Source organism: Patagioenas fasciata, chromosome 3 (genome assembly GCF_037038585.1).
Source record: "Patagioenas fasciata isolate bPatFas1 chromosome 3, bPatFas1.hap1, whole genome shotgun sequence".
NCBI lineage: Eukaryota > Metazoa > Chordata > Aves > Columbiformes > Columbidae > Patagioenas > Patagioenas fasciata.
In genome coordinates, this window is record NC_092522.1 from 166,738 (window position 1) to 191,067 (window position 24,330).

At 49.1% G+C, this 24,330-nt stretch overlaps 1 protein-coding gene across 9 annotated transcripts in view; it reads right to left on the reverse strand.

The window, feature by feature from the left end:
* Positions 1-24,330, reverse strand: part of LOC136100286 (sodium/potassium/calcium exchanger 3-like) — a 189,013-nt gene that overhangs the window by 21,529 nt on the left and 143,154 nt on the right. For 8 of the 9 annotated variants that reach the window (XM_065835224.2, XM_065835223.2, XM_071805569.1 and 5 more), the window contains 5 exons: positions 20,408-20,500; positions 10,146-10,240; positions 4,848-5,040; positions 3,959-4,070; positions 1,482-1,554 (listed from right to left, as the gene is read on the reverse strand). In XM_065835224.2, coding sequence (XP_065691296.2) covers positions 1,482-1,554; positions 3,959-4,070; positions 4,848-5,040; positions 10,146-10,240; positions 20,408-20,500 — 566 coding nt within the window. The remainder of the gene's footprint in view (positions 1-1,481; positions 1,555-3,958; positions 4,071-4,847; positions 5,041-10,145; positions 10,241-20,407; positions 20,501-24,330) is intronic. The other variant, XM_065835227.2, reaches the window with a different exon arrangement.

Here is a 24,330-nt window from a genome sequence, read left to right on the forward strand (position 1 = left end):
CAAAAGCAAACCCGCAATCAAAGAGTGAGCTTCATTTACTGCAATCGCCGGACAGTTTTGCCGCTGAAGTTTTATTTATTACTGGTATCTGTGGCTGGGTTTGCAGCTGAAGTTGTGTTTAAGGTGCCCTAGGAAAGTTTAACACCACATCTAGTTGTGGTCACCACTCTTTCCACTTCCTTCCCCAAAGGGCAACCAGAAAAGGAACAGGACGACGAACGGGTGAAGAGCCCGGTGATGCAGGGGTGTGTGCGCTTCCGGAGCGGGAGGCCTGGCTGCAGCAGGACGCTGAATTCACACCCGGCCGACTGAAACACCGCCATGACGATTAAGGCCACTTTGCATGAAGAGGTTCTCAGTTATGAGACTCACAAGCAAGGCAACAATCTACTGTGTGTTTGTGGGCTTACTTTTAGCAAATTCAAAGCAACCTGGAGCCTCCAGTGAAAGGTAAGGGATAAGCTAATATGAAGAAATCCACGTTTGCTGCTCGCTCCCTGCAGGCACTGAGAGTGAACGTACCAGAGCCTGGCTGGCGCACAGAGCTGACAGGGTGACAGGATAAGGAATCTCTGCTCATTAATCTGCTTTCAAATGCAGTGTCAGCTCACCTATCATCTGAGTGCTGGCCAGTTACTTGTGTGGTACGAACACTTTTTGCAGCCCACGCGTCTACAGCTGGTGAAACAGAGGCCTGTGACAGAGGGGGTCTAGATGCTCTACCACAACCAAAACGGTGAGCACAGCAACCCAAGTGCACCCCGGTGAGCGTCTCCCGCACCACCGGTCGCTCCCGCCAGCGCTAAGTGCCAGCCTCGTCGCGATGGAAGGACCAAGACCGTCAGTCACCTCTCCCCCCTCCTTCAGAAAATGCGCACATGTGCGGTTTGGCCATGTCCTGCCTATGGATACATGTCAAAGGCTTGAGCATCGGTACAGAAGTCTTCACCAGTAAACAAAATTCAAACTGAAAACAACTTAAAAGATTAAAAACAGCAGCTAGTTTTTCTCTGTATACTACCTGGAAAACAAGTTGGGCAACAATAAACAGGCCATTTTTGTTGTTCACAGTTTACATTCACATCTCTCAGTTGTGATATTCTACAGTGTGATCTGACATTTTTTCATTATGCTCAAAAATGGTTTTTACTGGCAATTCCAGTAAATGCACACTGCAAGACAGTTTATTGTGCTTGTTAAATGAGCTACAGAGCAGTTAAGCATTACAAGGTATCAGCTAAAGTTCGACTTGGGAACACCTCACAGTTGGGTGGCTAATTAACATCAGCCTTCCAATAATCAGTAACGAATAAGACAGAGACTTGCTTCCAATTCTCACCTCTTATTTCTCCCATCACCTTCTAAGACTACCCAGAAATATTCAGATTGGCAAGGCACATCTCATGCTGAACCAAGTCCTTGAGCCTCTCTTTTTTCAAGACAGTCTAGCAAAGGCAACTCAGAGCCCGACACCGCCTTACCTGCTAATGCAGTAGAAAGCAATGAGCCTGAACAAATCAGCAAAGCTTATTCCAGACCCCTCCAAGGAAAATGCTGCAAAGAAAGTCACAAAAACAAAAGAATCACACATCTATCCACAATTTCTTAGAGGAGCTTAATAAAATGCATCTCAGATTTTTGCATAAAATTATTGTAAAACTATACAAAAATTATAAAACTAGCGACAGTGTGGTTAAGAGGAACCGGTGTGGTTAAGAGGAACCGGTGTGGTTAAGAGGAACCGGTGTGGAGGTGTACACGTCTTTGCTACAAGAATACACTGATAGTCTTGGTGGTAGGTCTGTTTTTGTATTTCAAACATATGGTCTAATTTCTGGTAAAGAGAGCAGGTGTGATTAGAATTGCACATTTTGCTAATAGACAATAAATCAATAACTGAGGCTTTGTTTGCCCAGTGCACTAATATACCTAAGTTTAAATCTCTTATTTCCTTCTCTTACACTGCATCCTACTCACTCGTCTTCTCCCCACGAGTTAGCACCTAATGGGAGATGATAAATTTGCACTCACTTCAAGAAAACCATTTAACTTGAAAGCCCTTTAAAATAACCCCTGACAATTCTGCTTTGCTCCATTGCCTTGCACAACAGGTGGGGAAGACATGAGCAATGCCTTTCACTTTTTCCCGCTCCATACCCTGCTTCTTATTGATATGAATACTTGTTCACAGTAATAATGACAAAGAAGAGGTCGCCACCTCACATTAAGCTCTCTCTGATTGCAGTGGCAAATCCCACCCAGTGACTACAAAGATGAAGCAGAAGCAGCTCCCAGAGTGAAACGATCCAGACCTTCCCCCTCTGGACGTGCCTGAGAGCACTCGTGAAGCATCCCGGCGGTGTGAGACAGGTCCTGAAGCACAGACCGCCGGGGTCTTGCAGCCTCCAACAGCTTCTGCAAAGGGGTGAACGTGAACCCGAGTTCAGAAGCCAGACAGCGGGTGAAGCCCTGGCTGGTGCGGTGCACACACCGGCGCCGTTTCACCGGCAGAGGAGCGCTTTTGAAACACATCTGCCAGGGGGAGCACGTCCGCTGCCCGAGGCACTTCAGACAGAAGCGAGGCAGACTCCTGGGCTTGAGGGGGAAGCCAAAATCCAAGCGGCAGCTTTGGACACCTCAGCAACGCCTCTCAGCAAGTAGCGAAGGAGTAATGCTGTCAGTACTCCATGTTGTAAGGCCACTGCCCCATGCCAAGGTTCCAGTGCTACTGATTACACTGTCTGCACGTGACCAGAGGGAAACTTCAGTCAGGCACTGATCTTTCATCCAGACTTCACAACCTGGTCATCTATGCGGTGGAAAGGGGATTTCTTTGAGAGAGACGCTGGCAGCGCGGTCAGCACGCCGGTGACCCGGGCTGTGCCGAGAGGAGATGAGTGGTCTGGTCCCTGGCTGCAGTTAAAGCCTCAGCTATGGCTGGTGAGTAAAACACCAGTAGACGCTTCCCCCTCGTGGTAAAGTTTTATTCATGAAAGAATTTATTGCTGTTGTTATCTTATTCTCTAGACGAGGGAGAGCGAACTCCTCAGTGTAACAGCCTGTGAACTCAGCCCCTAGTCCAGCTGCCATGGGTAACTCCCTCCTGTCTCTGCCGTGCCCTGTTTGCGACTGCAACCAAACCAGACACACAGAATTAATTTTTGTTGCTGGGGGCAGGAAAGGGAGAGGTAAACATGAAAAAGTCAGGTAAAATTATCTCAGTTTGCTAATACTGCAGACTCTCTGCTTCAGGGAGGTTTAACTGAAGTTGCTGCAGATTTTGTCCAGTTTTCACCTTCTTGTAAAAATGAACCATGTGCTCCCCTTGCAGTGTCTGCACCACCTATATGCACCAGCTGCAGCTTCCCTCTTGCATTCCTATACCTTGGGCCTATTTTTCACACTGTCCCTCTAAAGAGATGAGGGCAGTGTTGTTTTGAAACTGACCGAACTAACATTTGCTCATTTCTGTTAGAAAACAGGGAACAAATATAGTTGGAATTAAGAAAGAAAAATCCTTGATCTCACATCAGAAACAGTTCCAAAGGGTTAAAATCCATCTAGTTATTACATTAAAAGAAAAACAAACAAACAAACCACCCCACAACCATCAAAAAAGCCACACTCAGATTTGATGAGAGAACTCATGGCAGAGTTGCATCCAAGAACAGTCCCCCCGGGCACGAGAAAACGCGAGGACGTTCATTGAGAGCAGATTGGATTATAGACTGCGTTTCTACACAAGAGGGTAACTACCCCCAATAATCAACAAATCCTAGACCCAGCAAGGTGCATGAGCGAGATATTCCAGCAGTGTCCAGCGCAGGCGTCAGCGTTTCCGCACATCTCCCCTTCCCCTCCCCCTGTCTGCACGAGCCTGGGTGTCACCTCGGGCGGGTGTCACCAAAGCAGAGTGCTCGGAGACAAACAGCTGAGCAGTACGTAACTCACTACTTACTGTATGTGCTTTCTTTTATTGCAAACTCTTTTAGGCAGGACCCACAGTCACTGGGCAGACGCAGAGAGATGACTTTCTTCTGCAGTCTCGCAGATTTCCTAACCAGAAATATCTGTTGCGGAGAAGGCAAAAGGACATGGTTTTAGCTTCATCACAGGTGCCTGAATGGAGACACATTATAGACAAAAGGAACCAGAACAACTTCAGGTCATGATCTCTGATCTATACAAAATGTTTCTGAATTTTACCCAGTCATTCCGGCATCAAGCCCAACAGCTCGGTGTAAAATGGCAGCAGAACACTTAGGAAAGGGTCTCGTCCTTGTGTAACCCAGACACATGACACCGAGTCCGTTACGCGCACCTCTGAGCTCTCCAGTTCAAGACACAGCAAAGCCCAAGCAGAATCTGGAGGAGACTGATGGCAGAGCCGTGTCCCTCCAGCCCATTCTCACAACCCTTCCGCACCAGCATGGAGGCAGCGTTGGAAACCCACTGCCAGCCTCACCCGGGCTGACAGGGCCTGCTTTCCATCCTAGCAACTTTAATGTAGGCATCAGTGAAGGACAGAATACTGATGTTTCCCATTTATCTATTACTTTCTTGTTATGAGGGAAATACATGGGTCACACAACCCTGGTTAGGTTGGAGTTGTAACTGCAGCAGTCTAGTTAGTCCAGTCCTCAGCTCCAGAGGACCCCAAACTAGTCCCCCAACATATCAGCCCAGGTACAGAGTCACACTCCAGCTGCTCCAGCTGCCACATGCTCAGGAAGCCCTCATTTGGATTATCCAAGGCACAAAAGTGAAGGTGGGGTGTTGTTTTGTTTGGTTGGTTTTGTTGTTTTTGTTAACACTCGCATCAAATAAATCCAAATGCAAGTTCTTACCCCGGGCGGCTGGGCCTGCAGAATTTCCACGGCTTCCGCATCATTCAGACCAAGCTGCAGCCACACGGGGTGAGTATGGAGGAGTTTGTCCAATATGCTCAGCTTGTTGGACAGGCTGTCGTACCCAGAGTCCCGGGGGCAGCTCTTTACATCGTTCTTCTCAGGAGAGACATTACCCATGTCCTTCACTGGTCTATGAAAAATAAAATAAAAATAACAGACATGCTAACCTCCTCCAAAGCATCACTCGGTTCAGACAGCAGTTACCGCAAAGTTCAAGGCACTGCTGGCACCCTGGACTGGTATTTTTCCTACTGAGAATTCATATAGTTAGCATACACAGAAATTCTCTTATCCACAAGACTTCTTTCACTTGCCCTCAACTTTAAACCTTAGCATTGTTCTATTGGTTTGCTGAAAGTCAGCAATCAGTTCAGATACAGATGTATATGCATACATGGTTGACGGAAGATTTCACCCCTTTTCTTCATTACGTTCACATCTGGAAGAAACGTTTCTTCAAAGGTATTGATACAATTCAGATATTTTTACTCCCAGATGGATGGAAAAAAGTGCAACCAACAGAGATCTTCCTCCGCCAGAAAAACCTGTCCAACACTGACAACGGAGCAATCCACTGCCTGCTGGACACCACCGCGCCAAGCACAAGCACTTTCTCTGTTGGCTTGTAGGGATTGTTTTCACAACAAAAGCCTACAACCTAGAATCATCTCATCTCCAGACTACAGCCAGGGCTCCGCCAGCCCTGCCATCTCGCCGCTGCGCACCCGCCTCTGCTCCCCTGTGCTATGAGGGGCTGGATACCTCGGTCAGGAGAAAACAGAAAGGAGAAAGGAAGGAGAAGAAAAAGGAAAATGAGAGATTAAATCCCCCAAATAACCACCCCTAAGTACAACTCCCGGAGGCTACAGACACTTGTTATGCATTAAAAATCCAAATCAATTGAGTACTTTGAGAACTCCTTTTGCTACGCAAAGCTTCACCGTCACTCATATAATACAGACTAGCCGGTAGGATTACACCTGTGCTGGTGGTTCACATTCCTCACTTTTCAGCTGGAAGTACATGCTGTGGTCCCTCCAGTACTAGGAATCGCTGCAGAGCAGCTGCCCTGGTGACCATATTTGAGCACGGACAAAAAGCACCCGCGAGCTCAGGGTGACCCACAGCAGAGCAGGCGAGGGCAGCGGAGGCCGGAGCGGCAGGGACAGCGCAGCCGCGTCCCCTGCGAACCGTCCCGCGGTCCTCTGGACGGGCTGCGAGCGCCGTGAACAGCACTGACCATCTTCACTGTACCCACAGTGAGCGGGTGGAGGCTTCACGAGCAGGGCAGCACTGAACACTTCAGTACAAACAAAAATCCGCCCCCTGCTCCAAAACCCAACCCCAAAACAAACCCCACCAACAAAACGGCTTTTTTCTAGTTGGGGCAGCAACTTGCAGCATCTCTGGACAGGGCTGGAAAGGAAAGTAAAAGGGGTAGAGAACCTTCACTGCAGGATCCGATCAGAACAGGCACAATCATTCACACATTGATTACCTGGATCGGTTATCACCACCAGATCACCTATGTGCCTCTGCCTTCCATTTTGTCCTCTTTCTCTGCTTATTTATGATGTGATGCCTTTTTGATTTGCAAGGTATCAATAATGCAGGGATCTTCCCTCCCCGAGTGTCAGAAGGTGTCAGTAATTGCCAATATGCCTTCAAGGGGCACAAAACACCGCAGCACGCTGTGCGCAGGAGGGAAGCAGAGTTTGTGTTAGTTAAGACAGGGCTCTGACCCTGCCGCTATAGGAATCCCGGGTTCCTCTTCAGCCATGGTCCCAGCAGAACCCACATATAAGAACCTCCACAAAAGTCTCCCTGTGAATCACAAAAGTGTTTTCATGAGCTGTATCTCCAGTAAATATTGCTCAGAAACTTTCCAGTCACCTTCAGAGCGGGTTGGCAATGTCACAAACATGAGCCAGTTGTGGCAAAGCGCAAGTTACACACTGACACTGGGTGCGGGTTTCACTGCGTGGAGCCTGCTGCCATTCCTGGGGCAGGAGGTGGAAACGAAGCTCGTTGCAGAGGGAACATGTCTGCGAGGGAAACACTTTTTGCCTCGAAAAGAAAGTTACATCCCATGCAAAAGGTGGTGTCTGCCTGGCACCAGCTGCGGGGCCTGGCACTGCTCACCACCGCGGAGCAACCTCAAGCCGCTGAGAGCCCCACGCGTCCACGGGGTCACGGTGCTCCTCCTCGGTATGGCTGGCGCAATGCTGTCAAACACACCCAACTGTTACAAATCAGAAGATTAATTTGAATAAGGAGCTGTTGGGTTTGTGGAACCTCCGGGTACCTATGTAAACAATCCCTCCCACATGCCGAGGTGAGGAGGAATGCAACGTGTGAGCCCACACCTTACTGACCCCGATATGCATGCACCTCCTCGTGGGAGCTGCTTCTGCCCCCTGAAGAAATAAGCCAAAGATTATGAGTGTCTGATCATGACAAGACTTGCTGCCACTCCTAAACACTGCCAGGTCAAATGACCGCGACACACCCGAGCCAGGTCAGTATCAGTGTGTTAGTGCAATCTGCGGGAAGGCAAACGAGGGAAAAACAACACTTAAAAATTATTTACTATCCAAATAATACATAAAGAGGACGAGAAAGATCAGACTGGGTGGACCCTGGCAAAAGCACAGCTTGGGAAAGGCAGGGCTGGCAAACCACACACACCCTACGAGAAGCCAGTTCCCAGGAGCAAGAGGTGAACGCAGCCCAGCGCCCACAGCCCAGCGCCCACAGCTGCGCCTACAGCCCAGCGCCCACAGCCCAGCGCCCACGGCTGCACCCACAGCCCAGCGCCCACAGCCCAGCACCCACGGCTGCGCCCACAGCCCAGCGCCCACGGCTGCACCCACAGCCCAGCGCCCACGGCTGCACCCACAGCCCAGCGCCCACGGCTGCACCCACAGCCCAGCGCCCACAGCCCAGCGCCCACGGCTGCTCCCACAGCCCAGCGCCCACGGCTGCGCCCACGGCCCAGCGCCCACAGCCCAGCGCCCACGGCTGCTCCCACAGCCCAGCGCCCACAGCCCAGCGCCCACGGCTGCTCCCACAGCCCAGCACCCACAGCCCAGCGCCCATGGCTGCTCCCACAGCCCAGCGCCCACGGCTGCGCCCACAGCCCAGCGCCCACGGCTGCGCCCACAGCCCAGCGCCCACAGCCCAGCGCCCACGGCTGCTCCCACAGCCCAGCGCCCACAGCCCAGCGCCCACGGCTGCTCCCACAGCCCAGCGGGCACCATCAGCACTGGGGAGCTCAGGCTTATTCCTACAACCGCTTTAATTGATGATCGGAGCACTAAGCACAGTCAAACCCTCACACCGGGGAGTTCTGAAATTTGTCACTTCTTAGACTGTAAAACTATTTGGAGCTGGGATGTGTGTGTAACTTCTTTGGAAACAACAGCGTGAGAGAAGAACCATTTGAATTCCTCTCAATCACTTGATTAATTCAAGTACACAGAACGAGTTGCTGTAATCTAAACACTAGCAAAATCTGCTATCTATAATGCAACAATTTAATTTCTCTCCTGGTTTTACTTTTTTTTTCTATTTGGTTTGGTGGGGTTTCGGTGGTTTGGTGGGGTTTCGGTTTGTTTGGTGGGGTTTCGGTTTGTTTGTTTGTGGTTTGGTTTTTTTGCTTGCCTTTTTTTTTCCACAGTGCCTCCCAAGAAAAGACAATCTGACTAAGTCACCTTAAACTCAAGCTCAAAGTTCAAACCGTTGGCGGAAGGTCTGCTGTAACGCTGTAACGCAGGGGCACTACACTGGTTCCTCTCCATGGGAGACGAGTTTCAGCACAACTCGCAATGACTTAAATAAAACACAGAACTGAATTCAGTTAAGTAATCATGGAAATCGCATTTCTCACTTTTTAATGCTAGCTTTACTTACGTATTTTTTAATTGACTGTTTCGAGCTAAGTGTTTCCACCAACACTTTAGAACTAGTAGATCTTGTATCTTTGAATACACCATACACATGAAAGACTAAGAAGCCTCTTCTTAACCGAAAATTAGCTAACACTTGTTGAAATTAATTAGCTGAAGCCAGCAAAATGGAGAAAGTAAACTGTCCACCCCCACGAAAGAACTGTGCTTCCAAAAGCTCTGAACTGGAATAACGTGCACCCAGGGCCACGGCCAAGGACTGTCCTTAGTTCAGCTGTCTGACATTCTTGCCACTCAGGCAACGGTGCTGCTCAGTGTTCTACCCGAACAATTCGAGTAACACTGTAGACAGTTCTATCACACTTCAAAAGTATTTATAGAAAGAAAAAAAGCTAAAAACACGGATGTAGTTCTAAACACGACAATGTCATCAACTTCATCACCTCACTGGTTGAAGAACACAGCCCCAGGCTGCGCGGTCGGACGGGACAGAATGCCCGCATCGGCCGCTGCCTTCCGCTTGAAACAAGCATGTCAACAGTAGCTACAAAGATACGTTCTCTTGTTAACACAACGATTAAAACACTGAATATCCTCCAGATGCACATTTAACAGACTTCAGCAGTCACGGACAGCAGCGACAGCAAAGCCCAAATGCTGGAGTCCCTCTATGCCCACTTACAGGTACAAGTTTAACGTTACACATTGCCACAGCCCGCACCTGCATGCCGTGATCTAGGTTAAAAACCCAGAACCGCATCTCGAAACAGTTCAGGGTCAAAAAAATGCCCCATCTACCTTTATTTTTTTTTTAAACATGTAAGATATTCACATATAAATGAACTTAAACACATATCCCACAAAAGCATCAGCTCATACCAGTCAATATTTCACTTCCTAGCCAGAGAATGTAAATAAATCATGTTATTGTATGTTGAATCTTCACAGAGCCCCCTGAAGCAACGAATATTTTTAGCTTTTACAGTGTGAAGGCAAAGCTCATTGCCCTAGACAATGGGAACAACATTAGTAGTTTCCTGCTTTAGACATTCATCAGTATCCAAGGCTGGTAACAAGGAAGCAGGAGTGGAGTGCAGTTGCTTTTAGAAGATACTCCGGCAAATACACAGAACAACTGAATCTCTGGGCACTCCTCCCGCACTAAGGGAAATGCCTGGAACCAAGGGCAGAGTTATCTCCACCCCCCGTGTCGGTAGGATGGAAAGAGCCAGAACACAAGCCACCCGAGGAGAGCACAGTGGAAACGGGGGCTCTTTTCCTCTCAGGGCACACCTCCAGCTGCTACGAGAAGAAACACTTCAGTCACCTGCGCAGATCGGCAGATTCATCCTCCACCGTGGGATCTGTCTGCACCATCTCCTGTTTCAGCTCTCCGATCTCCGAGGCAATTGTGTCAATGAGCTAGAAAGGGACAAAAACACATGACGTCAGGTGAGTGGAAGGGGCGTGGAAACGAAGCCCGGGCAACGTTAGTCACCAGAGATTACACACACTGGTTGGTAATTGCATCCTATCTGGACTTCCCCTTGCAAAGGAAAAACTACGATCATTCGTGAAGGAAGAATAATGTCTGTTTTGCACCGGTACAAAACCTTCCAGGTTGGCTAGCTTTTTAATTTGAATCTAGTAAATATATTATACAACAGATCAAAAGAACTAAATGAGTTCATCATTTGTAGCACTTACTTTCTCAAATTACACAAAAAAACATAATTAGAAGAGTTGCAAAGGTTATTTCTGAAGGGACACCAAGCATCACGATATTGCGGTGGATGAAAAGTAACAACGCAAGAGAGAAACAGGTGGCTGCTTCTCACGTTGGGTCCTGGACTGCAAGTGAACAGAACTCAAAGAGAACTGCCTTGTGACACTTCAGCTCGGGTGGGATACCATCCCAATTCCGGACAGGACGGCAAGAACGCATTGTAGAGCGAGTGAGATTAGCCCGAGGGCTGTATCCTGAGAAGCATGGCATTTGCTAGCCAGATGTCTGGGAAACATTTGGTTGAGCAGAAACCAACTATGAGGCTTGCAAAGGACTCTGTCTTGGAAACTGCTGGCAGGAACTGCAGGGAGTCTGCCTGACACCTGGCAGCACACAAACCCCGAGCGCTCCCCGCTCCGGCCTGCAGCGACGCCCGTTAAACCACTGCAGCGCTGCCACCTCCACACCCCAGAGCAAACACACTAAACCCTGGCAGCTGGCATAAAAACAGCTTCCCAGTCCAAGTTAGAACAGCTCATAGTCACCCACAAGACATGACCCTGAGTCCCACTAGCGTTAGGGAGCCCAGTAGAGCAGCGTTTTCAAGGAAATCGCAGGCAATGCTTTCCTACACTGTTTTATTGGAAGTTTTCCTCTACCTCAGAAATTTACACCCTCATTGCCGTGCAGCATTCTTCTGATTGATTCCAACGAAGTTTCAGTCTCTACTTAAAACAGGCCAGCTCCATTAAGTGTAGGTTGAGAATGAATTACCATACGCTACAGCCATTCCACAGGCTTCTTTGTGTGGAGCTCAGAGCTCCCAGTCCCACTGTACCACGCAATACAGTTCACAAACACCTTCCACCTGCTGACCCCCAAGCAGCCCTGAGTCACTGCAGTGAGCTGTGAGCACGGGAAGGAGCAGCAGGAGGAACCTGCATCGTCCTGATGGAGCAGCCTTGCTCCTCGCTGCACCCCCATGAAACAGCACCCCCAACAACCAGCCACCCAGCGCCCTTCGGGGTCAGCTCATCCCTCCTTTTGCACAAGCCCCCACACTGCCTTCACACAGTGAAACATACACACGCTGCTGCTGTTGGATGAGCCTCGTGAAAGGCATCACCGTGCGTGTCTGACGGCGTTCAGGGCAGCGGCATCGCCGCAGAGGGCAGCGCGGGCCCGCGTGCTCCGGCAGTGGCAGCAGGCCCTACCCACCGAGACTGCACCCTGCAGATCACACTGCCTCGATTCTTCTCTTTTAAAGCCTCTACTGCCTTTAATCACACCGATTGCTGTTCAGGTTTTAAAGAAAGAAAGCAATTGTTCTACGGAAAGTCTTTGGCTACTAACCCAAACTGCAGCTAGCTGATATATTATATTTAGACAATTTTTAACAGCAATCCTTCTGTACCTGTAAAGAGACCCACTAATTCAGTTCAATAGTCAATCAATTCAAAACAGAGAAGCTGACGACGAGTGAAAAGACAAAAACCTTGCATTTCTCTTCCAGGCTGTGACTGAGCAGAAGTGGAAGGATCAGCTCTATTAGGCCTAAATCTCTGAAGAGCAATCCACCACAGTATCCAGCCACAATAATCACTCTTAACCTATCCATTAGTTTCAAACATGAATGTGCCTTCTTAGGAGTTCTAAATAACTAATGGCATTGTAAAATATTGACACAATGGATTTCTTCTTGTTATTTCCCCAGTCTTCATTCATTATTAGTTTTGCTAAGTGCAGTGAGGTAGCCACACACAACAACACAAGTTGTTACCACTAAATAACACACGCTGCTGACACAAGCGTTACCATGCTTGTACAGCTTTGTAGCCTCCTTGTCCCTTCTGGCTCTGATGAAGCTTTTCATTTCAGTTCCGTGAAACAGCTCGTAACTGCTCAGCACAGTCTTCTGTTCATTCTTTTTACTCAACCTTCACACCTTGGTACACATCTCACCACTTCCCTGCCCTATATTTCTGTCCTCCATTCAGGAGAGACATGCTTCAACTTTTGAAGTATGCAAGCACAAGGCTTGCAAACTTTAATTTACTTCAGTGTCAGGAAGCCGAACTTCTAGATGAAGAAGCAGACAGACTTGAATTAAGGCGACGTCCTTCGGCTCCCAGCCGCACGGGGCACCAGGTTTCCACCCCCCATACTAGCCTCCGAACAGCAGGTTTCTCAGGTTAAATCCTCGCAGTGTCTCTGGAAGCTGAATGAACAAAGCGGAGTTCACACTCTGTTTACTATGAAGTTCCTAGTGTTTTCAGATTTCCTGCCCCCCCAGCTGCTTCAGTAAGGTATTGCGCAGCCCCTCCTTGCTCCGCAACTTCCTGCTGCTGTCAGAACCTTCCCGAATTGCACCTGAACACAACCGAGACTGAATTATTATTGGAACTGACCAAATTGCAGCCTCTTCTCTTTTCGCACCAGACAGCCACAAAGGGTCTAACACTGTGAGGAGCCACAAGCACAGCCGCATCGAGAACAGAGCCGCCTCACGTGCTCTGTCCTGCAGTAATAATGGCTAAAAGCTTATTCTAGCAGATGATGCAAGGCTTAGCTTTTAGTTTTCAGCCACAGCATTCCCTGAAGATGCTCCCTATGCACTGGAGAGCGTGAAGTTTTCCAAGCACCAAGTAGTCAGGACTATGAGCAATGCAGCCAGCTGTAAATACGTTAGGGCTTTCGTCACGGCTCGCTGGAGCCACCCCAGAAGGAAGGCAACGCCAGGCAGCAACCGGCACACAACACGAGTCACCGCCTGGAGCCTTACTATAGATGGCAAGTGATTCACGGTGACCTGCAGCTGTATGTGATGTTTAAAATACGAACTCATGAAGCTCACCATATTATTAAACACTGTTTGAGGATTTAATCTGTTAATGAAACAGATATATTGTTGGTTAGAACTCTGCTGCATTCAATACTGAACCTGGTCAGCAGAGCAGCCTTTTCACTGAGTCTGCAGTACAACTCCAGTGCTCTGCGCACTGGTCACCCTGTGTGATCCCCGCTGCAGGGCCTGGCGGGGGGACCACGGGCGACCAGGGAGTGTGAAACCAGAGGAACCTCCAGGGGGACCATGGGGGACCAGGGAGAGTGTGAAACCAGAGGAACCTCCAGGGGGACCATGGGGGACCAGGGAGAGTGTGAAACCAGAGGAACCTCCAGGGGTACCGCAAGGGACCAGGGAGAGTGTGAAAGCAGAGGAACCTCCAGGGGTACCGCAAGGGACCAGGGAGAGTGTGAAACCAGAGGAACCCTCAGGGGACCACAGGGGACCAGGGAGAGTGTGAAACTGGAGGAACCCCCGGGGGGACCACAGGGGACCAGGGAGAGTGTGAAACCGGAGGAACCCCCAGGGGGACCACGGGGGACCAGGGAGAGTGTGAAACTGGAGGAACCCCCAGGGGTACCGCGAGGGACCAGGGAGAGTGTGAAACCGGAGGAACCTCCAGGGGGAACATGGGGGACCAGGGAGAGTGTGAAACCGGAGGAACCTCCAGGGGGAACATGGGGGACCAGGGAGAGTGTGAAACCAGAGGAACCCCCGGGGGGACCACAGAGGACCAAGGAGTGTGAAACCAGAGGAACCTCCCCACTCACAGCTCCCTCCATTGCATGGAGCATGGGGAAACCACAGGCAAATCACTGAGCATCGCAGAGACAGTCACTCTCAGAATAATCGAGCTGGAATTGATCACCTATTAGTTTTCAAGGGATTATCATCAAATCACTGACAGGGCTGACGCCAGCTCTACCTGCTAACAGATGTGTCTCTTTCAACAGTCTTCCTTCAAGTGTCAGTTCCTGGCTTGAGGTTCAAGCCAAGCAGGAGACAGACTGCTCGGCAATCCCCTGGCTTCTTTGGAGCAATCAGCCTTCTATGCAGAAAAGCCGACCAGGAACAGGGGGAGGGCAAGTGAATTCTCCATCAAGCCCCAAAGCCTGCCCGGCGTTTCCCTCCCCAGCTCAGGAGCGGCAGGCACGGAGACGCCGGGCGGCCTGCAGGCCGGGCAGCCAGCACCAGCTGCCGCTCGCCCGCCGGCGCGGCCGTGTGACAGCTCGCTGCAGTGACAGCACCGGGGACACTCTGGCAGCCGCCCGGAGGCACAGAGGCACCAGGTATTTATTGCGAGAAGCAGCGTGGGAAGCACCTGCTTCTGCTTCAAAGACAGAAAGGGGAAACAGTAAGCAAAGTGGAGCAACCCTCTGTTATACATCAGCAGCTGCTTTTGAATCATAAGCTGCCAGCACCACAGCCCCAATGTCTTACACCAATAACTGCATGACAGCTAAGCTGCTGTTCCCCATGAACCAGGGGCTGGACACAACGACAGGATGAATGAGCTCGGCGTAAGTAGCTCCTCTTCACGTCCCATATCACTTTAGTCTTTGCACCCACAAGACCAATCGCTGCCACAAAGCACCATGACAGTAGAGTGTGCCGGGCTCTCTGGCACACCTACAGAGAGCAAGCGGCTCACGGGCCAACAGTCTGCACAACAGAAGAGGTTTCCAGCATCTTTCCGTGGAAAGCAGACAATACAAGGGCCTCCACAGGAGCACCGTGGGCTCTCAGCCTGGCTGTAACCGACTGAATGGTGTTCACTGCCTTCAACCAGAGCCGGAAAACAACCAAAACCATCCAACCGACAAACCACCACCAACGCACACAAACAAAAAACCCTCAAAGAACAACTCTCTCCCAGAGGACAAAACCTTTGCGCACTACAGCAAAGAATTCTAATTCACGTGGTACTAAAAGCACAATAACATGCTCAAAAATTGGAGCTGACACTCCACACTTCATGCTATCCTTTCGTACATCAGTTTGACCCCAGAAGATGGAACAGATCAACAATGCAAAGGAGTTTGAAGGCTGTATAGCCTTCCTACACGGCAGTTCTGTGGTTAGCTCCTGTGCTCACTCACACCTACCAGCCACCCAGGGCAGCGTGCCTTCTGACGCTTTCCAGCGTCCGCTACTTGTAGCTGGTTTGGTACGGCTGTCACGCTCAGCCTCTGCAGCACACCTGCCTCTCACACCTTTGTCTGGGGAAGGTACTTGCTTATATGATTAAAGTTCTTGAAAACCATTGTTTTAAAACAGATTTTAACTTGTAAATGTTTTAAATCAGAATAGCACAAGGTGTGCACTGCAGAACAGTTTTACCTGGAACACATTGTAATCGTAACGCTTTTTCATTTCTATGTCTGCCTTGAAGAGAACTTGTCAGAAACTCCTTCCTGAGAGGAACTTTTCTGTTCAGTGATTTTATTTTTTGTTTTTCTAAAGGTAACTTCAACAAAATGACACATTTCAAGCAATCTTACGCTCACAGACCAAATGTATTGGGTTTACTCCATACGCCCCATGACACAAGGACCTTTCCTTAGTCTGTGAGGAGTCAGTACGTCCTGGACAAGGGGACCTGATCGGGTGCTCAGCACCCAACCTGAACCCGACCCACGGCGTCCCCAGGACGGAAGGCACTGTGCGCCCAAACCGCGGCCCAGCGGGTCCCAGCAGGTCCCGCACTAGAGCATTTATCCTTACAAATTAATACCTTGTTTTTAAAAATTAACTGCCACTGTTTTCTGCAAACAGCAACTCATTTTCCTTGAATTATTTTTAATGTCTTAATGTTACTCTTCTCCTGATTAAAAAAACAAAAGTGTTTTGGAGTTGCATCATTTGGGTACTCTTGCAGTCAACTGACTAATGCAACGGCACCTGACAAATAGTTTGCTATCAAATAACACAACGTATCCTCATTATTAGATGACATCACTTCTTTAGTATTTAGGCTCAATTAAACTTCTGGTCGTTACGCAGGGTATGTGACGCTTGCATGACGAGCATCAGCGCGCTGAGCTGTTAATAACGTGCTTCTACAAAATGCAGAAGGATCCCGGGTGTGTTACCGCAAACAAGCAGCCCCGGGTTGCTGCCTGCTGAGCGGAAGGAGTTCTTCAAACATTTTCTGTGCACAAAGAGTACGATTCCTGTCTTGCTGGAAATAATCAGAAGGGTCACACATTGGTTTCAACAGACTTGAAATCAAGACCACAAAAGGCAGTTTCCACAGGAAAATGCAACTGAAGTGGATGGATATATTAGTGTAAACAACATACTTGGGCCCCAAGAGGTAAAAGGTAATCTGAAGCAATCTGTCACAGATTATTTAGGACTATGAAATAGATATCACCCTGACATGCTACGGAAAGAAGGTTTACGTGAAAAGAAATGTATTTGAAAGTATGACATCCTCTCAGGTCGTGAATCATTTAACATTAAAAAGACCTTATATAGCATGATAAATAGCCATTTTTGTGTCTAGTGGTTTTCCTCTGGGGTTTACTTCTGATAAAGCACTGTTCTGGAAGTTAAAAAGAAACTACAGTACAACCATTGTAAACCCAAATAATAATAATAATAATAATAATAATAATTACTCAGTGTGAGCTCACACGGCAGCCCAGTCCTGCACTCCCTGAGCAAACCCACCTCAGTATCAGACTGCCACGGGTACCCAGGTACTAACTGTTCACATTCCTGAAATCCAGAACGAAATGATGAAATTCAAACATCTTAAACCACGACGTTTCTTTCCACAATGCATCACGCTACGCTTACTGTCAAGCAATTCTTTGTTCAACAGGACCGAGCTCACCTTCTATAAGCTGGCAGGGGTGACAATGTAATTCCTACATCGAGACCAAAAACTCATTTCCGCTCCTCAGCGCTCCCTCACCAGAACATACCCTTCATTTTTACATCTTTCAGATGTCACACAAGCAGCAGAAAGCGGAGCAGGCGTGTTCGCTGGAGCTGCAGCCCCTCTCCGGAGCTGCTCCGCTCCTGCCCAGCACGCCACGGCTCCTCTTGCTCGCCCAGCTCCCCACAGCTCCTCCGGCCCCAGAGGAAGCCAAGGGGCGCTGGCTTCATGTCTGCTTCAGGACGCTTGTACAAAAACCACTCTTCCATCACTGCAACTGAATTCCTACTTTTTGTGTTGAAATGTAAATAAGATTGTATGAAGAATTAATGAAACTGCCATCTCTCTGAGAGCACATTAACGGCCAGCCACAGTGCCCACTGCGGAATGCTCCTGAGCACGAGACGTACAGCAGCACCAGAGGAAAGGTGAGATCGGCGCTCCTAGTCTGGCAAGGGACGCGGGCTGCAGACAGCCAGTGCCGCCGCGGGCTGGACAGACGAGCCTCAGCATCCGGTCTCCGCCGCCTGCAGACCCGCGTCCGCCCCGCACCACGGCCGCTCCTCGCGGCTCGGACCAGCAGAGCGACTGCTGTGCGACGAGGTGGCGAGGCGCCACACGCCAGCCAAAGCGGGAGTGCTACTCCTAGACTTGTCCCAGTGTCTGAATACAATTAATTATCTGGATAACTTGGCTGCAGTTTCTGGTTGTTTTGCACAGTGAGCTATGAATTCCCAAGACCACTAATATTGTTCAGTGTCTTATTCAACTGTAAGCATGAAGTTTGGACTGATGTTTGACTTTGGGACAGAAAAGCCTTAGTGGTGTTGCCAATTCAGTAAAGATTGGAACATTTTGAGGAGAAGGAGGATGTTTCAGTAAAACGATGTTTGTCAGAGACACATATTCAGTTCCTTGCTTTACCACAGACTCCTCCCTAACCACGGGAAAGCTCTTCAGTCACAGAATTACCCAAGCCTGATTCCATCCTTACTTCATTTTCACTACATGATGTCTCTGAGCCTTCACCAACTGCAAGATACAAAAACTGGAGAGTTTAGCCTAAAGAACTCTGGACCTTGGCTCTCTGTAACATGGGGACAATACTGTTCCCCTGGTGTACCAACAGTCAAAATCATGAACGGGAAGATACTAAGAAATGGTTAGAAGCTACAGCAACGGGAACTATTCAAGAACCAGAAAGAAAAGCTGGAGTTTCCCACTGGTATTTGTCAATTAACTTTCTCATAAACGTCGCTGAGAACAGTAAGATCCTCTTTATGGAGATTTAAGTGCCCTGAGAAACTGCATGCCAGCAAGTTGAAGGTTTCCTGGGCAACTGCAAAGCAGCAAGCACAACACGAGAACCATACGCAGAGGTACACTGCACGGTCTGTGTACCTGAGAGAGCACTGAAGTACAGGTCAGCAGGAGGAAAAGGCTGTATCTTAATTACTGGTTCTCCTAAACACAGACAGATAAGACAAAATAAAACGGCGTAAACCACAAAAATCTGGTGTGCCAAGTGTTTTCATTGCTCACCTGTCCACTTGTCACAATTTCCCAGATGTGGGACGGGGAGAGAAAGAGAAGGTGGTTTCACTGCAGAGGCAAGCGCACACAGGCGCCGCGCACACCGCGCCGACTGCAGCCTCCGCGTCCACACCGGGGCGCAGAACACTGACCCAGCCTCCTGGGGATGGTGAGAGGTTGGAAACGGTGGTTTGGAGGCACCTTTCATTCCCACTGTTCTTCAGGGCCATTTCCCTGCCAGGTTTTCCTTGGGAAAATCGAGGACAACCTCAGTTTCTTAACTGGCAATGTTTCTTACAGCCTTAGGAGTCCAGTATCTTGAAACTGCCCAGGCACACTGCATTCCTAACCATTTCGAGCAACTACAGCCATGACACCATGAACAGGAGGCGCACAAAATAGCTATTCCACCATCTATTTTTCACACAAGAATTACTAACACTAGGAGACACCAAAAGACTGCAGAAAATGACACGGACACTTGCTCACAGCCTCAATGGCATCGTGACTCCTTCAGCACATGCGTAAGTGGCAACCTAGAAATATTCCCCATAACTGACACAGTTTCTTGCTATGATTTGAAAACATGACCGCTCTCCTGACCCAGCTGTGGACTGCCACCAAACGAGGTTAATGCTCGTGTTTATGAAATGTGAGATGTAACAAAAGTGTGTTGCAAAACTGAGGAGCAGCTCCTGTCCCCAGAAGACCCTGTTTACTGCTGACCACACGAAGCTCTGCGTGAGCCAAAGAGGAAAACTCACTGCAGCCCCAAAAGGCCTCCGACTGGTCTCCAAAGCTTTACCAAACCTCACGCAAAGCAGGAGGCAGAACAGAGGACACGGTGACCCACGCTCGCTTCTGCAGCATGATTGTTCACGCCCGAGCAGATCTGGGGCCGATCACCCAAGGTAACTCTGCAGGAAGTACTGGGAAAAGCAAAACTAAGCCATCAAGTTTAATCCTTGACACAAGTTCCCAGAGACAGAAGTGACTTGTAACTACGCAGCAGTGGATGATCACGGAAGATGCACACAACTCATGACTGCAGGCACCCGACCTGAAGCACAGCCCTTCTCTAGCAGCTCCCAAGGGTCCATCTGCCGGCTGTAATGAGGTTAGCCAGACAAAAATCAGATATTCATGCCCAGAGAAAAACGCATTTCTAGAGAGTTCTAGGGAGTGTCCGAAGGTGCTTCAGCTGGGGCCCAGCGCCCCGCGGCACCTCCAGCCCCACAGCCCTGCTGGGCGCCCAGGCCTTGCCCGCGGCCTCAGGAGACCACGCTCACCCAGCTCGTGAAAGCTCTAATAACGTTATGCCCATGTAAAACAAAGCTTATGTTCTCAGCATTAAAAGCAAGGAAAGCCACAGGCTGGTTTACACCGAATATTCTATGGCATGCACAGGAAAACAACATGGACATGAAATAAAAGGGTGGTTCTAACCATGAATACCACCTGTAAAAAGAGATGTTCAATGAAGTTCTTCCCGTATTACAAAAAGGGTTTGCTACGTATCACAGACAGCACTGCACACCCTGCAGCAGTTGTTTCACATAAAACCAGGTGCTTTACATTTTGTATAAGTACCCCATTTACCTTAAAGAAACTTCCTCTTTTGTCCAGACCACGGTCTTTCATTGTCAAAGATGACATCTTCCCCACAGAGACTCCACTGCACGCCTCGAGCTCCTAAAAGCAGAGACATTTTAATGGTTAGTCCAGTCTGTAGGAAATTCCTTCCTAAGCCACAGAAGCAGTCACAACAAGCCGCCTGCCAAAACCCTTTCTGTCAACAACACGGTGCCACTGATCTCCTCCCAGAGTCCTTACACATGCCTTTAGTCTATTCTTTTTCCATAAATCGCTGGAAAAAGACAGTGCTGCTCGGAGTGCCATGTCTCTTCCCTTCTCTTCACAGCTGACCCTGCAGCTCTGAGTAGATTGTAATGTGCTCATCAAAAAAGAATGCTAAAACATAACGATTGCTTTGTCTGTTTGCTTGACCTCAGCCTGCAGCACAAATAGAACAAAATGCGAGATGTCACTGCAATCCAGTTCAGATATCACAGAATTAACGGGGCTGACCAGGAGGGGAAAAAAATCACCCACAAGGGAGAAAACACATTACCAGGAATGTGAAAAAATCCACCCCAAAACAACCAAAAACCCACAAAACCAACCAAATCAACCAATCCCAACCACTCCCCCAAAACCCTGCTTCAGGTTCCTAAAATGCTATTAAGTCTTCCCAGAGTTAGTCCAAGAGAGAAACCGAAGATGCAGTTAGGAAGAATCTGCATTTTCCAGTCATGCCAACTGAGTAAGTGGTTTAGTACCCATAAGAATATAATAACACACAACTAGAACATCTACGCACAACTAGAACATACACGGACACAAAGGGAAATGTCACGGGGTGATCTCCGGCTGACTAACAGAGTTCCTCTGAAGTCACAACCAGTTCACACCAACAACTTGTGAACAAACTTCTGAACAAAACAGGACCCAAGTTCCATGGTTAAAAAGTCCTTCTAGGATTTTTAACAGTGAGCTCATAATTACATTTAAATATCCTAACTCTTCTCCTCACTCACATTTACTGACCATGTAGCCATGCTGGAGGTTTCAGTCACCTAAGTGGCAAATAGCACTGGTGCAAAACATCATAAAGACAGAGTCCCAGCCAGAAATCGGAATACAAATGCGAAACGCTTCGTGGCAGGGCTGCAGATGAGCCCGAGCAAACAGAACGGCTGGAACAGGGGATGCCGAGAGCTCAAACAAGGAAATCCGACACGTATCCGTGTGCGCACAAACACGCTTCTGCTTCCTCCAGTGCCTTAAAGAGGGCATGGACGAGGGCACACGGCACCAAGGAAAGAGAAAAGGGTTAAATGAAAAGCCCTGGCAAGCACCAGTAACGGAAACAGGTGAGAGGTAGAAGCAGGAGAACAGAAACATTTTTCTCTCAGTTTTAAACTGTTCCCTCTGTCTCCAGAAGCCGTACTGCAAGAGCAGAGAAAGGCGACACTTTTCCAGAGGATTCCAGTTAAAAACAGCCCGCCGGAAAGCTCAGGAACCAGCCTGGAGACCGAGAGAGCTCAACGAGAAACGCCGGGTTCTGCACCTTAAACCTGAACGAGAAATCCCGGGGTCTGCACCTGTGACACCTGAACGAGAAACGCCGAGTTCTGCACCTCAAACCTGAACGAGAAATCCGGAGTTCTGCACCTCAAACCTGAACGAGAAATGCCAAGTTCTGCACCTTAAACCTGAACGAGAAACGCCGAGTTCTGCACCTTAAACCTGAACGAGAAATCCCGGGGTCTGCACCTGTGACACCTGAACTCTGGAGGATGATCGAGAGAAGACAAGAAACAGCACGTGGGAACAGTTAAAATAACCAAACTGTAAATCGGTGTGTTTACAGGAATACATTCCCGATGAGGCCCTAAAGCATTGAGACCTGTGTTGCTTTACTTGAAGTCTCAAGAATAAAGAGGTTTGGTATTTGATAATGGCTCTTCTAAACAATCTAAAGATTGCCGTATAACAAGAGCTGTAATTATAAAATTAAAATATTTTCTTTCAATTAATTCTAAAAGGGAACGTGCATCGGAAAGACCTGAGGTGGAGGGAGACCCACCAGAAACTAGGAAAACAAATCAGTTTTCCGAGCTGATGCTGTCCTCTAAATGACAACACCAAATCCAACCCACAGCGAAGTAACAACCAACCACCCACCACAAAAAAACCCACATAGACTTTAAATGAGCTACACCAGGGGTTCACGAGCCAGATCCCGCAGCCGAACGCGCTTCTCGTCTCGGTCACGAATCACTCCATCTGCAAACAACAACTCTTGCACAGGAAATCTCGTGTTTTGGTTGGTTTGTGTCTTTTTTTAATTTAACCACAATGTCTGCATGCAATCCTGTTACCAAAACAAGTGCGAGCCAAGTTTCTACATTCATTCTATTTCAAACCCAGAGTTTATAAGCTTCCACACTCAAAACACAGCGGAATGCAAACACAGATACACAGCCTGCCCTCCAAAGAGCAGCACGGCTCTGACTCAGACAAACGCTTCAAACCAGACCAATTTCCAATTGGCTTGTAAGAGGTTCCGACGCTCTGATCTATTCCATAGCTGCTCTTGTCACTGTTCATGTAATGCACCACTGTTCTGTTTATGTGATGTGGTGACCTCCTGGGCTCACGTCCTCTCCAGAGCCGGTACATCAGCCCACGCTGTGCGTGGGGTCCCCGTGTTGTCCCAAGCTGACCTGGCCCACCTCAACACAGCCCCATGCCTCACTGGTGCAGTGTTTCTGATCAAAATCAGCACAGAGGAAACACTGTTGTTGGGTGCTCGGGGGTTTTCCATCTTCTATTGTTTTTAGGGTAGCGGTGGGGTTTTTCTGTTTCGTTGGTTTTTGTGGGGCGGGGGGGGGTTAGGGGATGTTTTTGGTGGGGGTGTTTGGTGCATGTTCTTTCTTTAGGCCACCCAACGCGCAACTAGATATTAAGACTGGCTGGTAAGATGGATGGCCAGGAGTGGGTGCAACAATCCGAAACCGGGGGTGCGCCCCGACCTGTCTCCCCCGCGGAGCTCCGAGGCACCTCGGCCTGGCGCACAGACACACCTGCACAGACAAACCCGCTGTCGGGAGGTGTCACTTCTCTACACGGCTGCCCACATCTGATGCTTATCCAGATCCAAAACAGCCTAAAAACCACTGCTCTGGAACTGTCTTCGTGGAGCTCAGACAGCATGAGGCTGCCACACAGGAAAATATCCCTTCTTTGACTGGGAAGCCGGTGGAGAAATATGTCATGAACATTTTCTCTTCTCGTGTGTTTTAGGACTGAGGCAGAGCATCTAGATGGGTTAGCCTGGACACTGTCTGGGTGACGGCTCAGAAACCCATCTGAAAATGTCATCAAGCTGCTGGAATCCACTCACTGTATAATACCTGTGACCTCTCATCTGGCCATCCGGCAGGCGGCCGCTTCTGCGTGTAGGTGGTGGGTGCTTCACCCCCTCGGCAGCCTGCACAGCAGCAGGTGCCAGGCTCCTCCTGGGGCTCCATTGCTCACTGGTTCCTGCGTGCCGCACATCTTCCCTGCACGCAGCACATCTGCCCCGCCAGCAGCACATCTGCCCTGCCAGCAGCACATCTGCCCTGCACACAGCACATCTTCCCTGCACACAGCACATCTGCCCCGCCAGCAGCACATCCCTCCTGCATGCAGAGCAACTCCCCTGCAGGCAGCATGCACCCCTCCTGCGGGCAGCGCACATCTCCCCTGCACCTCTTCCAATCCAGAACAAAGCTCGTGTGTGCAAAGAACAAGACAGGGCAGGGAAAAGGAATGATTTCTCTGCTTGGCAAATTTCTCTGGGAGGCACTGCCACTCTGTGAATGCCGAGACTCACGCGAGCTGTAGCTTTCAAAAAACGTGCTTTTTATTTTCCTTCTTCCTTTGACTTCTTGTCAAAACAGCTCCTACTTTCC